The sequence below is a fragment of the Nicotiana sylvestris genome, chromosome 1 (genome assembly GCF_000393655.2).
Source record: "Nicotiana sylvestris chromosome 1, ASM39365v2, whole genome shotgun sequence".
NCBI classification, from domain to species: domain Eukaryota; kingdom Viridiplantae; phylum Streptophyta; class Magnoliopsida; order Solanales; family Solanaceae; genus Nicotiana; species Nicotiana sylvestris.
Window position 1 is genome coordinate 155,102,835 of NC_091057.1, and position 15,526 is coordinate 155,118,360.

The following is a 15,526-nucleotide window of genomic DNA, read 5'->3' on the forward strand; positions in this document are numbered from 1 at the left end:
AGGAATCACCTATGTAAGTGTGAAGTGTTAGCGGCTTCAAGGAGAGTTCCATAAGGCCAATTCTCTATGCACTTATGAAACTAGGTGGTGTTCATGGCTGAAACGAACACAACGATGAGAATCCAAGACGGTTAATGGTTGATTGTGTGACTTATGGTTGTCTAGGTATACACCAAAGTTCGACGGTTCAAAGATATCAAATTTACCGATTGATCGAGTATATCCGACATAAGTTCATTACGGAAAGTTCAAAGGAAAACCTACTTATCTAGATGCGATTAATCCTTGCTTGCGAATCACATAGTTTATATGCATATTTACTTGATATAGCCATTCCCCATTCATGTGGGGGATTATTGGGGTTTTAAGCTTATTTTAGTTTAAAAGAGGGTGAATGAGAAATGGAGGGGAAATGAAATATTTGAGTTTCCCTCTTTGACAAAGAGACATTATTCCATATTGGAAGAGGAAAAGACTTTTGATGTGTATATATACATTGCTCTTCTTCTAGCTCTTAAAGAGTTGAGAAGAAGGCAAGCCTCGCGCCGTCATCGTCATCGCTCGCTCGACTCGGATTCAGATTCGGATTCGGATTTGGTCAAATGATTGATTGATTAATTATTTGGACCAAATTTATAATATTAAAGAATAATGTAATATTATTTAATCCAAATATACATTTTTGTAACGAAAAATTAATTTTGCTTCGCGTTTTGAATTCCTGCTTTATTTTGCGTAAATAGCCATTTACGTTATGGCTGTTTTACGTGAACAATCATGACAGACCTTCTGAAGAGTTGCACCTCTTCGTTTAAACTCAACATGTTGGCAATAAAAAGCACACTATTCCCTCAGTTTTTCTATGCAAAATTTCTGAGTTCTCCTTTTCCTTTCTGCATTGTTTTCTTACAAAACAAACAACATAAGTGTGATTTGCTGCCGCCATTTGTGTTCATTGAAACACTAGGGTTTGAAGTACCGCTACACCAATGTGTAATCCGTTCTATCCTGGGAAGAAATAATCCACAAGCTCGGATACTAGGAGGGGATTAAGTTCCTTAAGGAAACACTGTGAATTCAGTGGGCTCAGATTAAATTTTGTTTCTTCTATATTTCTGTTTATACGTTATTTTTCTTCTCCAAAATTATTTTACAAATCAGTATACTAACAAATTTTTTTTTGACACTTTAATAATTATCATAAGATTCATTGATCCATAGTTAATAACTTAGTGATCACTGGACAACTAGTCTATTTTGTTATTTTTTTATTTATCAATGGATAATTGATCATAGCTTTGGATTTAAATTGAGACCAGATTTTGCAAAATTGAGACTCTTTGTCCTTCACCATGTGGTTGAAGAACGATGACTCACCCCTAAAACAATTCCAAAACTCCACAAAACACCCATGTGAGTTCTGAACAAAGGGAAAATGCGATAAAAAAATATACTTTGAGGTTAACTTTAATCTCAAACCAATATAACGGGATCAAAATCCCATTAATCTACGGGGTATTTACATCTATACCCGCTTTTTGTGTCACATTTTAATTTGTGTCCGCTTTGCAAAAAAAATTGCAAGCGTACCCGCTTTTTCGCATAACTTCAGCACACGGGGCTGAAGTAGCAAAGGCAATCACGCAAAACTTCAGCATTCTAGTAGCCGAGCCTGAAGTTCAGCTCTAGAGCTGAAGTTTTTGTGTTGTAACTGGAAACTTCAGCTCTAGAGCTGAAGTTTTTGTGTTGTAACTGGGAAACTTTAGCTCTAAAGCTGAAGTTTCTTGGACTGTTTATCACAAGTAAATCTTTTTATTCAGAATCTGCAATGTCGAGGATTAATCTTCATACAACAAATATTTGATAATTTGGCTCTGCTCTTTATTTAGCAATTTTGGCGGTCATTTATACAATAACAGTTACTTAGAAGCAATATTCGGTACAGTTTACTCCAGAAAATTTCAGATACAGACCCAACCAAATACTCCAAGCAATGGATAAAGGATTTAATTGAATAAAGTATAATATCTTCCATGTTACTATCCAACAAAACATATTGCATTTTCTGGAAAAAAATCTGCAACTTTTCCTGTTACTATCACATAAACTAAGTTCTAGCCACTGAATCTTGATCTACAGGCTGAAGTTCAAATCTAAGAAGGCTGAAGTTCTCCAGTTACAAACAAAAACTTCAGCTCTAAAGCTGAAGTTCCTCACTTACAAACAAAAACTTCAGCTCTAGAGCTGAAGTTCCTCACTTATAAAACAAAAACTTCAGCTCTAGAGCTGAAGTTCCCCAGTTACAAAAACAAAAACTTTAGCCCCAGTTACAAAACAAAAACTCGCCAGAGCTGAAGTTTTTGTGTTATAACCGGGAAACTTCAGCTCTAGAGCTAAAGTTTTCGAGAGTTCCAATATGGGTATCCTTAAATATTCCTTCTCTATCAAACTTGATAAAACGCAACAACACATAGGAAGCAACCCTTTGCAAATTGAACGACGATGCTTGCTTGCCTTATTAAAATTGATGTTGTATACAAGTCAGATCTGTTATATATGAAATTATTATTCGTATTATCGCTATATTATTTTTTTAACAAAATTATCCACTTATTAAAGTATTACAAAGCGTCAAAAGTAGTTGAAAAGTATGTTTCGAAAGGAAATAACAAAGTCAAATGATCAGGTCCTTTGCCTTTGGTCAATTCACGTAACCACCAGACAGTTTGTAAACGTTTGTGGTTGTTTGCAAGAAGAAAGCGAAAGAAAACGAAGGAGGAGAAGGAGGAGGAGAAAGGGGCTGAAGTTGTTTAAAAAGTAGGTACAAATTAAAAGTTTTAAAAAAAAATGGGCATAGGTTAAATGGGGGCGACCAAATAGGGTGCCCGGTGCAATTTTTACTTAATCCACGGATGTGGGTGTATCGGCAAAAATAAAAATTACACGTGGATAGAGCTGTCAAAATGGGCTAGCCCAGCCATACCAAGCCCAAGCCTTGTGGGCTTTTAAATTTGGTGGGCTAGGGCGGGCCGGCCCTCCATCTATATGGGTCTTAAAATGGCCAACCCAGCCCAACCCTAAAAGGGTTGTGGGCTAGGGCCGGCCGACCCTTCAATTTTTTTAGAAAAAATATTTTTCCAAATCTTTAGATATTTTTTCGTGACATAATCTCTTAATCATATGAACGACTTCTGTTTATTTAGAGTGTACAAAAATCTTGATATTTGACAAGGAATCTCGTAACTCAAATGCAAATTCTCTATATCTCTAGCTCTTCTTTTTTTAACTTTACATGAATATTTTTTTAGTACTTTTCTTTCATTTTCCTTAGGTTCAGGAATTGCATCAATAAGTTTATATGTTAAGGTTTTTTAATTTAGGTTTAACATTATTTGTTGATTTCATCATTGTAGTCCATAAATTTTTAAAATTCACGAAAGTTGCCAGTGTTGTCAATTTTCTTTGGGTATTAAAACTTGACATTTTTCTATACTGAAGAGCAATTTAATAATTAATAATATATTAAAGTAACCAAACTGAATAATATTTTCTTTTGAAAAAGTTTATTGTTGGCCACTTAAAACTTTCCTAGTTCGTTGTTAGTTAAGCAAAAGAAAAACTAATCTTGCCATACTACAAGTATGTCAAAAATATAAATTCTAGTTGATATGCAAGGTAAATGAGCAATCTAAGATTGGAATTTGGGGATTATAATTAATATTTTTTAGTTTTTACTTTTTTTAAATATTTAAATTTGAATTTAATTAATTTTTGGCCCACAAGCCGGCCCAGGCCCAACATCAGTCAAGCCTCAAGGGCCAGCGGGCTGACTTGGGCCGGGCTTATAAGCCTTAGCTTTAAATAGGCTTAAAAAATTCCAACCCAGCCCTACCCAAGTAGCGGGCTGGGTTGGGCTGGCCTCACGGGCCAAGCCCATTTTGACGGCTCTACACGAGGATTTATATAAGTGGCTGATGTTGCAAGACACGTGGATCATTAAGAAAGCGACAGCTTGAGAGATGCATTAAAAGATGCACGAGTCTTAATAGGTACGAGCAAATCACCCACGCGATAAAAAGGTATGGTCGCTCAAGTCTGAATTGCTATATGAAGAGATACTGGCATAATGAATCAAGACAGTAAAGAAGGAAGATTCACGAATCGTCAATTAATGTGCATGAATGATCATAGGCATTACAGAATCTTCATAAACAATTACAATTGCCAATTATAACGTCTAATTAATGTCATTAATATTCATAATGATTCAGTTATAAAAAGGAAGATACATTGTACTTATAGATTTCTATATAAGGGAAGGGGATTTCACTTGTAAAGGCACGTTCTGATTATTATTGGAATACAATTACTTTCTTTTGCTTTCTATTGATTACTTTGCTATTATATTTCTTTTTTTATCACTGAAAAAATATAGAATTTTTTAATTATTAATAGCCCGAATACTTCTAAAATAAGCTTGGACCGAAATACACAATTTTTGATTAAACAGTGGGAACTCAACAAAATAGCATATTTGTTGGAGGGGAAAAAACAAACAAAATTCCTTATTCCAGAAGAAGGAAAAAACAAAGGAAAAAATGGCGTCACCACTCTATAAACATGGGTCACCCCTCAAATAATTCCCGAACTCCAACCCATTGACTTCTTTAAAACTATCATTAGTGCTTAGGAGGCGGATTTTTTTTAATTAGGAGTAGAGAACACAGGCGCTTTGATTGTTCAAAAGAGAAATTCAGTGTGCATGCTTTGGCATGAGAGTAAATCAACAGAGAAATATTCGCCATGTATTTTTCTTCTTTCTTTTCAGATGGGGCTCTTATGTTTAGTGTTAGTTTAATCATGTCATGTGGATAACGTGAGATTCTTATTGGAATTTTTACCTCCTATAGCAAAGATTAACACCTTATTTATTTTAAATAAATACAATTTAAAAAAATTATATTCTATAGATACCTTTTAAGGTTTATAGCAAAATATTTAATTTTGGTTACCTCCTAGCCCTAAGCCACTAAATACGCTAATCAGTTACACTATTTTCTTTCTCTCTCTACTTTGATACATCTCATTCTCTTCCCTCATTCCATTAAAATTTCCGATATCCTCCTCCTTCCACTGGATTTGTGCTAAACCCACTTCAAAAATTGCTCCGGCTCCCGCATCCGGTTGAGAGACCGGCCTTTTCCGACAACGAGAGCACTCCGAACAGTCTCTGAGACCGGCCTTAGAGCCATCAATTGGCTCGATGTAACCTTTAATCGATACCTCTGAAGTAGCCATTTTCCTTATACTAGTTCTCAACATAGATCTCTCATCTCCAAGCACAAATTAATTATCAACAAAATGAAACTTACTTCTCACAAATTAGCAAGTAATCAAGTGATGCCCTTATCAAAGTCAAACAGAGTATACAGAATCTTCAAATACAACGAGATACATTCAAATTGCTTATGAAATCATAGTCGGAATCCGATGAGTCGTCGGATCTGAAGTTTGGGATTGAGCAATTTGAAGATTCTATTACCTTTTTTAAGTGCATTTCAATGTATCTCGCTATATTTCTATGTATTTCATTGTATTCACTATCATTTTTTTCATTGTAATTCAATGTATCTCGTTATATTTCATGTATTTTATTGTATTAAGTGTCTTTTTTTCTTATTGTATTTTAATGTATCCCTCTGTATTCTATCTATTTCATTGTATTTTGCGGTTGAGAATCTTTTTTATAACTGAAAAATACAAAATTTGTGTGTTATAATTGAGTTTGTTGAGTTATATTAGGAGTCTATTATGTTAATTGATTCACTTTCCGTTTTAAAAACAATGTAATCCCCTATTTCACGCCGTGAATACAGTCCTATACAATAATCTGTCCAGCTGTAATCCCATGTTTCACTCCATGAATACAGTCGAATACACTCGAATACAATAACTGATTAGCTGGACTTCCTTGATTCACGCTTATTTTTGCTACTGTATTCATGAATACAATAGCTTAAATACATCAAATACATCTTATAACCACATAAAAGGTATCTATATTCCATAATATAGCAAATAGTATCTATAGATGACTATTGCTACTAAAAGATAGTGCTTTATGAAAATTTCTCATTGTTATTTACTAGAAAAAAAGCACTAGTTGTTTGTGGACTATCTGAATTAATTTGAGTGTCAAGGCCAACTGCGTGTTATTATTTACTACTTCCTCCGGTTCACAATAAGTGACCAATTTGTTTTTAGCACGCCCATTAAGAAAAATATTAAATTCTATACAAAAATACCTACTATGACTAAACTACCCCTAATTAAACATTTAATGTGAGGAGTAAGAAAACTTTTTAGGGATATGTACATAAGGGTTATTTTGTAAAAACAAATTGAATTCTTTCTTAATTACATAACTGGACACTTATTTTGAACTAAATTGAAAAAATAAATTGGTCACTTATTGTGAACGGGGGAAGTACTATTATATTTGTGAAAGATTTCCATAAACCCTTACAAAATCTTTTGCAAGATAGATGTGTCTGAATCAATTAGTATTTAGTTGTACTGTTCTCCCACCTAACCTTAACAATAAAAGCTCAGATTTTAAATTGAATTATTTTTAGATATAAAAATGCATCATTTTTTAAAATGGATTAATAATGTCACATAAAACGGACGTGTGAATAATATTGTTTTCTCAAAGGAAAAATATTCACCATTGTAATCTGTCATGGTTTTTAGTAGTAGAAAAAAAAAAAACAGTCGTTGATACACGTTGTCCCTTTTCTAAACTAAATCCAACGAATACAATCTTATTGTTCATTGCATTTCCCTTACACTCTAAAACCAAGCTGATATAGGGAAAAAACTCATGCATTTTCCCACATCAAATCTCCAATAATTTGTGAATTAATACTTACATGCATCAATAAAATAATGACACTAACATCTTTCATTTGAGTTTTGTATATCTTTGGAACTATGAAAAACAAGTCTCATAGATGTACATTAATTTCCATAATTTTGTGTACAAAACTACTAATATTTGGGGAATCAAATACTGATTTTTTTCTCTTGACTATGTACAATAATGATTTCAAGTAGTTTTATAATATAATTTTTGAATATGTGGGCTTTATTTTCATTAAAAATTAAGAAATTGATATACGAATTAAGGCTGAAAATGAGATAGTTTGACCGTTATATTCCAAAACCTATTATTCCTTTTTAAGTGGCGGGGATTACACAATAAAAATTTCAAGATTGTGGATAACTTTTTTTTTTCCACTTCATTATGCAAATATTTTGAAAATTTTACATATTTTCTTGATAAGAAATATACTTTCTAAAATTTCTATGTCCCATTTGATAAAATAATTCAGAAAAAGCGAAAAAAGAAAGTGAAAAACAAATTAAAGTCCACGTTAATGACCGGAAAACATTACCAAACAATGTTTTGACATGAACTTCATTGCTTGACCAGTTGTTGTCCGCGTGCACAGCTTCTCTACCTACAAATATGGAAAGAACAGTGCTTTCAGCGAATCGCACAACAAGCTCCATTCTGTCCAAAACAAAAGCACTAGAAAACATGAAGCCATTAGTAAGAATGAGTTTATGGTCGGTGATTACTTGGGTTTTTTTTGCAGCAATTTTATTTATGGTGGATACAACACAGTGCAAAAACTGTGGATTTAAGGCAATCTTTAACTTTGGAGATTCGAATACTGATACAGGTGGTTATTGGGCAGCTTTCCCAGCTCAGGGTCCTCCCCATGGAATGACCTACTTCAAGAAACCTGTTGGCCGGGCAACTGATGGCAGAGTCATCCTTGATTTTCTAGGTCAAATGATTCTTCTCCATTCCTTAACCGACCTATTTTTTTAGATTAGCATATCAAACTTGCTATGAAGAACACTATTTAATTGTTGATCAAATTAATCTGATGGTGTAAAAAACTTATGTAGTGTATATATATACAAGCTGAACTAACAGTTCTACAACGACCCAGTGTATTCCCACAAGTGGGGTATGGGGAGGGTGTGATGTACGCAGCCTTACCCAGCCTGGACGGGCAGAGAGACTATTTTCGATAGACGCTCAGCTAAAGAAAAGATGAAAAAGGCACTTGTATCAAGTAATGACAGTACAAGATATTTAGAAAACTGAGACTAAGATAGCAAGATACAAGATGAAAGAAGCACTGATAACAAGTAATACATTAGAAGCTGAACTAACAGTACATAATGACTAATTGGACTATTACATATAATGACCAAAATGCCTTTGCTTCATTTAACACTTCCCTCAAACTAGGTGGGGTGAAGATGTTAAGAGCACCTAGCTTGGAGGTTAGATATTGATGTTGTTAATCCCTTTGTGAGAATATCTGCTGGTTGGTCTTTAATAGAGATGTATTTAGTAGACACAAGTCCTTGTTCAGCTCTTGGATACAATAGTTTGTTTCTTTAATTTCCAGGAAACTAAGTAGTCACCAACTTTGATTGGGAACCTTGTAATAGATCTTCTGGTAAGATGACATGCTACCTAGTCTGCATCACAGTATGCAGTAATTGTATTGCTGTAATTGCTGGATAATAGTATTCCTTGACTTGGCTGGTTCTTCACATATTTCACAATTCTTAGATCAGCTTCCATATGTTATTTTTTGGGTTGAAGTAAACTTAGTGTTTGAACACTTAATGAGATGTCAAGACTAGTAAAAGTCAAGTATAGGAGCTTACCTATTAATCTTTGATAAGAGGTTCGATCAGTAAGAGGATCTTCTTGTGTTTTTCCTGCTGTACTAATGTGATATCATACATCTTTGAGGTAATCTTGACATTGATGCCAATAGGAGTTTCCATTGGTTTGGCTGCAAATAGCCCTACTTCTGAGATAATTTGTGCATATTTCCTTTGAAGCATGATCAGAGGCGTAACCAAGATTTTAACGTGACAGGGGCACCAGTATTCTGCTTAACCAGTACCCCTAAAGGCTTTTAGTGTTCAGGGTGCCAAGTGATTTAAATTAACCATTTTCAAAGTATACACATATACAAATACAAGATCTATGCCGAAATTTACGGGCTCCTGTGACCCTTCAAGTTTATACCTAAGTCCGCCTTTGTGCATGATAATCCGTTGCTTGGATTTCGCAAACTCAATCCCAGAAAATATCTTAGTTCCCCTAAGTCTTTCATCTTAAAAGCCTGCTGTGATGAAGCTTTTCTCTCCTCAACCAGTTTCAAGCTATCCCCTGTAATTAACATATCATCAACATATACTAACACTATAGTGATGCCTTCTGTTGTTCTTCGGACGACTAAGGAGTGATCATATTGACTATGCTTGAACTACATTTTTAGTAATGCGTGCTTGTTGGCTGTCGCTGTAGTATGTTGCCATCTTGGAAAACATGATTTCTTACAATTATGGTTTTTATTTGTTCCATGATAAGCATTAAACATTGTAAAATTAGATTAACAAAAACATCGCTCCCAACATCGGTTCTAGTTTATGCTCTTGCTGTTTCAATCAAATTAATTAAGACAGACGTTTAACAGAGAGATAAAGGATAGTTTTTACGAATAGTATTATGATTTAGACTATTAAATACCTTAAAGGATAGATAATATGAAGGAGACGAAGTGTACTGTGTTAGTGTCATGTCTTTAAGGACCTGTAAACTTTCGGACCGAGATTACAGAAGTTTGCATTTACAAGTAAATGAAATAGCTTTTGCTGGAAAAAGCAGCAATATAGGTCCATGCATGTTCTGATTATCATCGGAAGTTGTTGTTTGTCAATAATATATAGGTTCTGTCCTAGATCCTTATCCTAACCATTTTAGCCCTTTTATTGAGTGTTCTAGTCCCTAATTCTTGCCACCATACTATAACACTGATGATGACCGATGAATCCAGACCTTTAACATTATTAATGTTGAAACTATTGTATCTTTAAGGTTATGGATTCATATTTACTATTTGGTGCAATTTTAGTGAATTTTTAAATATAAACTTATGTTCCGCATCAAACGTACTGGGTTCAGATGAACCCGGTACTGATAGGCTACATACGCCTTTGCTTTTAGATAAGATGATCACATAAAGCTGTCCTTCATCCAGCCTTTCCTACATTGTTGTTTAAACCTGTAATTTTTTTTTGAAAGTCTATTCATTCCTTGTGTGCAGCTCAAGCGTTCGGTTTGCCATTTTTGAGTCCATATCTGCAATCAATAGGATCTGATTACAGGCATGGTGCAAATTTTGCAACAGCGGCATCCACAGTGCGCTTGCCACAAACTTCTTTATTTGTTACTGGAGTTAGTCCTTTTTCTCTTGAGATTCAGCTTCGACAAATGAAAGAATTTAAGGTTAAAGTCGATGAACTTCAGCATAAAGGTATACCATTAGTGTTCCATTCTACAAAATTTTCGAGGAATATTACTTTTTATTGTTAACCATAACCGAAAAATTTTCAGGGCAAACTAATCTGCCTTCCCCAGACGTATTTGGAAAGTCGCTCTATACATTCTACATTGGTCAAAATGACTTCACTGGAAATCTGGCAAGAATAGGAATAATTGGAGTGAAAGAGTTTCTACCTCAACTGATTTCTCAAATTGTTAGCACCATCAAGGTAAGATCTTTGACCTTCAATTTCCTAGCTAGCATCCGATGAATATTTAGTCGCTCGTCTTTTCTTTCTCTTTTTATTTTACGTTTTCTTTTGGAACACCAATGTGAGTCCGGGTGAGCATAAAGTGAAAGTGCATTTAGCTATGATCAAGCCCAAGTTCTGACTTCAGACTAATAATACAGTTAATCTGTTGAATTGTGTAACCATCTTATTTAAAAACTTAAATTATTGAATAAAATAAACTTTGATTTACTTAATTATGTCTTCAATATGTGGTCTGACTCTCTTTTCCTAGATGAAGCACATGCTAACTCTCCTTGATAAATAAATGACTGAGAGATTTGAATCAAGACCTCTATCTGCTCTAAGAGCCCGTTTGGATGTGCTTGTTTTAAGTGACTTTTAAGCCAAAAGCCATAAGTTAGGAATTCTAGCTTTTGGCTTAAAAACAAGTGCTTAAAAGCACTTTTTTACTTTATCCAAACACTACAAAATGACTAAAAAGCTATTTTGGCTTAAAAGCACTTAAAATATGCCAATCCAAACGAGCTCTAATATCATGTTAAGTGTTTAACGATCTTATAAAATAAGTTTGGCTAGCTATTTGATAAAGCATTGAGCGGAGAGATGGGACATTCAATAAAAGAAGATATTTGTTGAGGAAACATCTGATTATGAGTTTATCTCAAACTAACTAAACGCTTATATGATGTTGGTTCTGTTCTATTTGCCAGGAGATATATGCATTGGGTGGGAGAACATTTTGGGTGCTAAATTTAGCACCGATTGGATGTTACCCTGCATTTCTGGTGGAGCTGCCTCATAACACTTCTGATATTGACCAGTTTGGTTGTTTAGTATCATACAATAATGCAGTGGTGGATTATAACAATATGCTCAAAGCAGCATTGGCAAAAACAAGAGAAGAAATTTCTGATGCAAATGTAGTATACGTGGACTCTCACGCTGTGCTCTTGGACCTCTTCCAACACCCTACTTCTCATGGTTCTTGTTTTCTTTTTTCTTTCTTTTTTAAGATGCTGAATAGTACATGTTGTGCTCTTGAAAGGCCAAATATTCTAATGATAATTTGTTTTTTTGTTTTTTTGTTCTTTTTTGCAGGGCTAAAATATGGAACTAAAGCATGTTGTGGATATGGAGGTGGTGACTACAATTTTAACCAGCATTTATTCTGTGGACAAACTAAACAAGTTAATGGAACTAAAGTGACAGCCAATGCCTGTGAAGATCCACAAAATTATGTAAGCTGGGATGGAATACATACTACAGATGCAGCAAACGAACTCACTGTACATGCCATTCTAAATGGTTCTTATTTTGATCCTCCTTTTCCACTTCACCACATTTGTGATATCTAGCCTATAGGTTGACTCTATTGTTTCTTGTGTGTAGCAATGATAAACCATGACTCATGAGTCATTACCAGCCAAAGAAATGAAAATTTCTTGATGCTTTGATTTTTAGCATCAAGTTCATATAATAGATAGTTAATAACCTGATAGTCCGTTTGGCTTTACTGATTGAAAGTAGTTGGTAAGCATTACAAGCTTAAAAGAACCTTTAAATGCTGAATTGATCTAATGATTACGTATTTTGTTAAATTTTTAAGATTTGCCTAGTAGTATGACTTATCTTTAAAATGTGACAGATAATGGAAAAAACTTTACAGGACTTTGATAATTGAAATTAAGATTATTGAATTGCATCCCATGAAAACAGACTTAATTTATGAGCTGTGATCCATATCCTAATCTAATTTTCTTAAAAAATTCAATCCATATGATGTCAATTTATCATTAGGTATTGTTTAATTTGAGACTGGACTTTGCAAAATGTTTGAAGAAAAAGAAAAAACCTTTCTTCTTCTAAAACTGTAATTCAACTTAATCAAGAGGTCATCACAAAAAAAAAAAAAAAAAAAAATACTACTCTTTACATCAGAAACAACAATTTCAAATGCTATAATCATTTAGGAAATTCTTAGCTTACACATCAAACTTTTAGCAAACAAGCAGACAGCTCAAAAGAAGAATATTCTAAAATTCAAGGCTGGCCCATACATTTTGAGGAGAAAAGGTCAGATGTGCTGATCTTTATGTCAAAAAATTGTATAAAATTTTGGTTTTAGTACAAAGTTGTAGGCAATTGTGCCTTCTACCTGTCAAGAATAAATTTAGTATTTAACAGAAACAAACAAGTATGTTAGCCTAAAACTACAGATAAAAACCTAATGAGGTGACTTCACTAATTATATAGACTCTGAATGTTTCTTTCACATAGAACAGTCAACTTAATATTTAAATGGCATTGTATTATTTAAGCATAATAAGTTAATGATCTCGCTTTAGTACATTCTAATCATTTTGGAGTTTCTTCGTTGGATTAAATTAATATCTTCAACCAACTATAAAGTCTAATGACAGTATGTACACTGAAAAGGAATCTCACCTTTTATGCATAGTTTTCTTTAGAGAAAGCACTTTGCCTTCTTATTTTATTCATTTATTTGGAGGGTAGGAGCAGAATTTAATTTTGGGGTTGAATTATTCCCCTGCTCCTAAAAAAAATATAAGATGATAAAGAAAAATAGTCTGGTGCACTAAATTCTCGCTATGCGCGAGATCGAAGGAAAGACCGGATCACAAGGTTTTATCGTACGCAGCCTTATCCTGCATTTCTGCAAGAGGCTGTTTCCACGTTTCAAACCCGTGACCTTCTGATCATATGACAAGAACTTTACCGGTTAAGATGATTTCAAGTAAAATTTCAAGAAACTATCCATGAGAATTCTGGTTAGGGGGAGAAATGTGAGCAATATTCATGATTCATACTACATTGGTTTCCTATAATAAATGAATTTGATGAGACCTGAATGTATATACACCTTAAAATGGAAAGAACAAAAATTGAAATAGTGAAAACAACAAAGGGGGAAAAAAAGAAAATTGAATCAAGGAACATAACTATTTTCAAGAACTGGTTGAGTTCTGATACCTGAAGCAGAAGGCATTCTGCTATTCCCAACCCAAACTGTGTCCAAAGCCTCACTTTTTTCAGATTGTCTCTCCATTTTTTTCCTCTTTTTTAGCCTAACACATTTATATACCAAAATTCCAATCACAATCAACCATATTAATCCAACAACTCCTACTCCAAATCCTATTACCCACCATTTCCATTGCCATCTTTTCTTTTCCTCCTCCTCTGGTTTCAATGAAGGAATAACTATGGAGAAATGACCTTGTCCTCGCGATATACACGAGTTATTCATCGTTACATTGCTGAACTCTATGCTTCCATTTGTGACAAATCTAACACATTTCATTGTCACATTCTTGTTGTGGTCTTGTGGCATATATATGTGTGGAAAATGAACCAAAATGTGATTTGCCATAATGTTGAGCTCAACCATTCCATAATTTTCTCTGCTTCTATTTGCATCATATGCTAAAAAGCCTATGACAGGAGTTATAAATGTGTAATTTGGAACATCATAGTATTTTGATGACCAATTACCAAGATTTTGATATACGATGTCAAATCTCTTAACAAAAGGCCATGGTAATACACTTGGTGGGATGTGGAAGAAGCTAAAATTGGCTCCTTTTCTCCAAAAACTTGCACTTCTAAAACGAACAATTGAAGTTTCCATGCCAGAAAAATTTGTAGGGAGGGGAATATTATACAATTTACCTGTATAATGTCTCGTCATATTCTTGATTGCATAGTCATGAATGAATGAATCTAATGAGTCTCGATCTAATATATGATTTGATCCTCGTACTTTTGATGGCAATAACAATAATAACAATAATAGCCAAGACATCAGTGGGATGACGTGACATATATTGTTAGACCCCATCAACAATCGCCAAATGACCTCTTCATCCTCATTTCTTCAAAAATATGAAAATCTTGATCTTCTCTAGCCTAATGTGACATATATTGCACGAAAGAATATAGAGAAGATCACAATTATTCACAACTAAATAATAATTGAACCTCTGAAATAAAGTCAGGGTTTTGGGGTGGAGTGAGGATATTAAACAAGAATTAGCATTGCTAATCTTCTTGGCAATGCCCAAGATTTGGAGTATGAGTTGTATGAGAGAGGCTGGACTCTTTGATGTAATGATTGGTAAATGCAACAAACAAGAATATTTAGGTATAAATGAAAAAAAGGGGCTTTTTAAATATGGTTTGTAATATTTTCGTGGGGTGGCTAGAAGGGAAGGTTAGGGGCCTAACCTTAATCTGGCACCTCAAAAAGAAAGATACTATACTAAAAAAGGGTCCCTTAGGAATCTGTTCTATGTTGTTATTCAATTTGTTTAATCAAGATTGTGTCAATTGGGTTGGTTGGAAATATGATATTAATTTTATTCTCCTAATCCATTGTACTATATAAAATGTGCCAACTGGGTTTTTGTTGGGATCAATCTTACAAGAAGGACAAATCTATGCATACAAAATATGCACAAAATGCTTATTTCAAGGGGGTGGGTTGAATGGTCCATTTTGTTGTCAAATCTATCTGTATTCCAAGTTACAATTTTGCTTATTAGGAAAAAAAATTCAATATGAAGCAGAAACCTCAATTGGTTGATACATAGTTTTTTTTTTTTTTCGCAACAAAATATTTTTATTTTTTTTGCAAAAACTCTTTTTCAAAATTAGAACAAAACACCGCTTATATTGGATCTATATCTAGGATGCAAAAATGACTCGTTTAGACGACAAAGTTGATTTAAGTTTGGTTTCCAAATACGTCTTTGATTATTTAGGCATAATGTTCTTAAGATAAATGTGCACATATGGTACGAGAATGGAATTTTTTACTTATACTTGT

General features: G+C 33.9%; 2 protein-coding genes across 3 annotated transcripts; one reads left to right on the forward strand and one right to left on the reverse strand.

Moving 5' to 3' along the window:
• Positions 1–7,483: 7,483 nt before the first annotated feature.
• Positions 7,484–12,157, forward strand: LOC104244345 (GDSL esterase/lipase At4g01130-like). 2 transcript variants are annotated; one of them, XM_070169792.1, is made up of 6 exons: positions 7,512–7,632; positions 7,749–7,856; positions 10,209–10,418; positions 10,499–10,656; positions 11,391–11,661; positions 11,779–12,157. In XM_070169792.1, the coding sequence occupies exons 2-6, from the start codon at positions 7,793–7,795 to the stop codon at positions 12,033–12,035; spliced, it is 960 nt and encodes a 319-aa protein (XP_070025893.1). In that variant the 5' UTR covers positions 7,512–7,632; positions 7,749–7,792; the 3' UTR covers positions 12,036–12,157. The 2 variants fall into 2 exon arrangements, with proteins under 2 accessions (XP_009798059.1, XP_070025893.1); XM_009799757.2 differs by having other exon boundaries at positions 7,484–7,856.
• A 1,470-nt stretch (positions 12,158–13,627) lies between these two features.
• On the reverse strand, positions 13,628–14,389 carry LOC104244346 (uncharacterized). The gene has a single exon (XM_009799758.2). The coding sequence runs from the start codon at positions 14,387–14,389 to the stop codon at positions 13,628–13,630; it is 762 nt and encodes a 253-aa protein (XP_009798060.2).
• Positions 14,390–15,526: the final 1,137 nt, after the last annotated feature.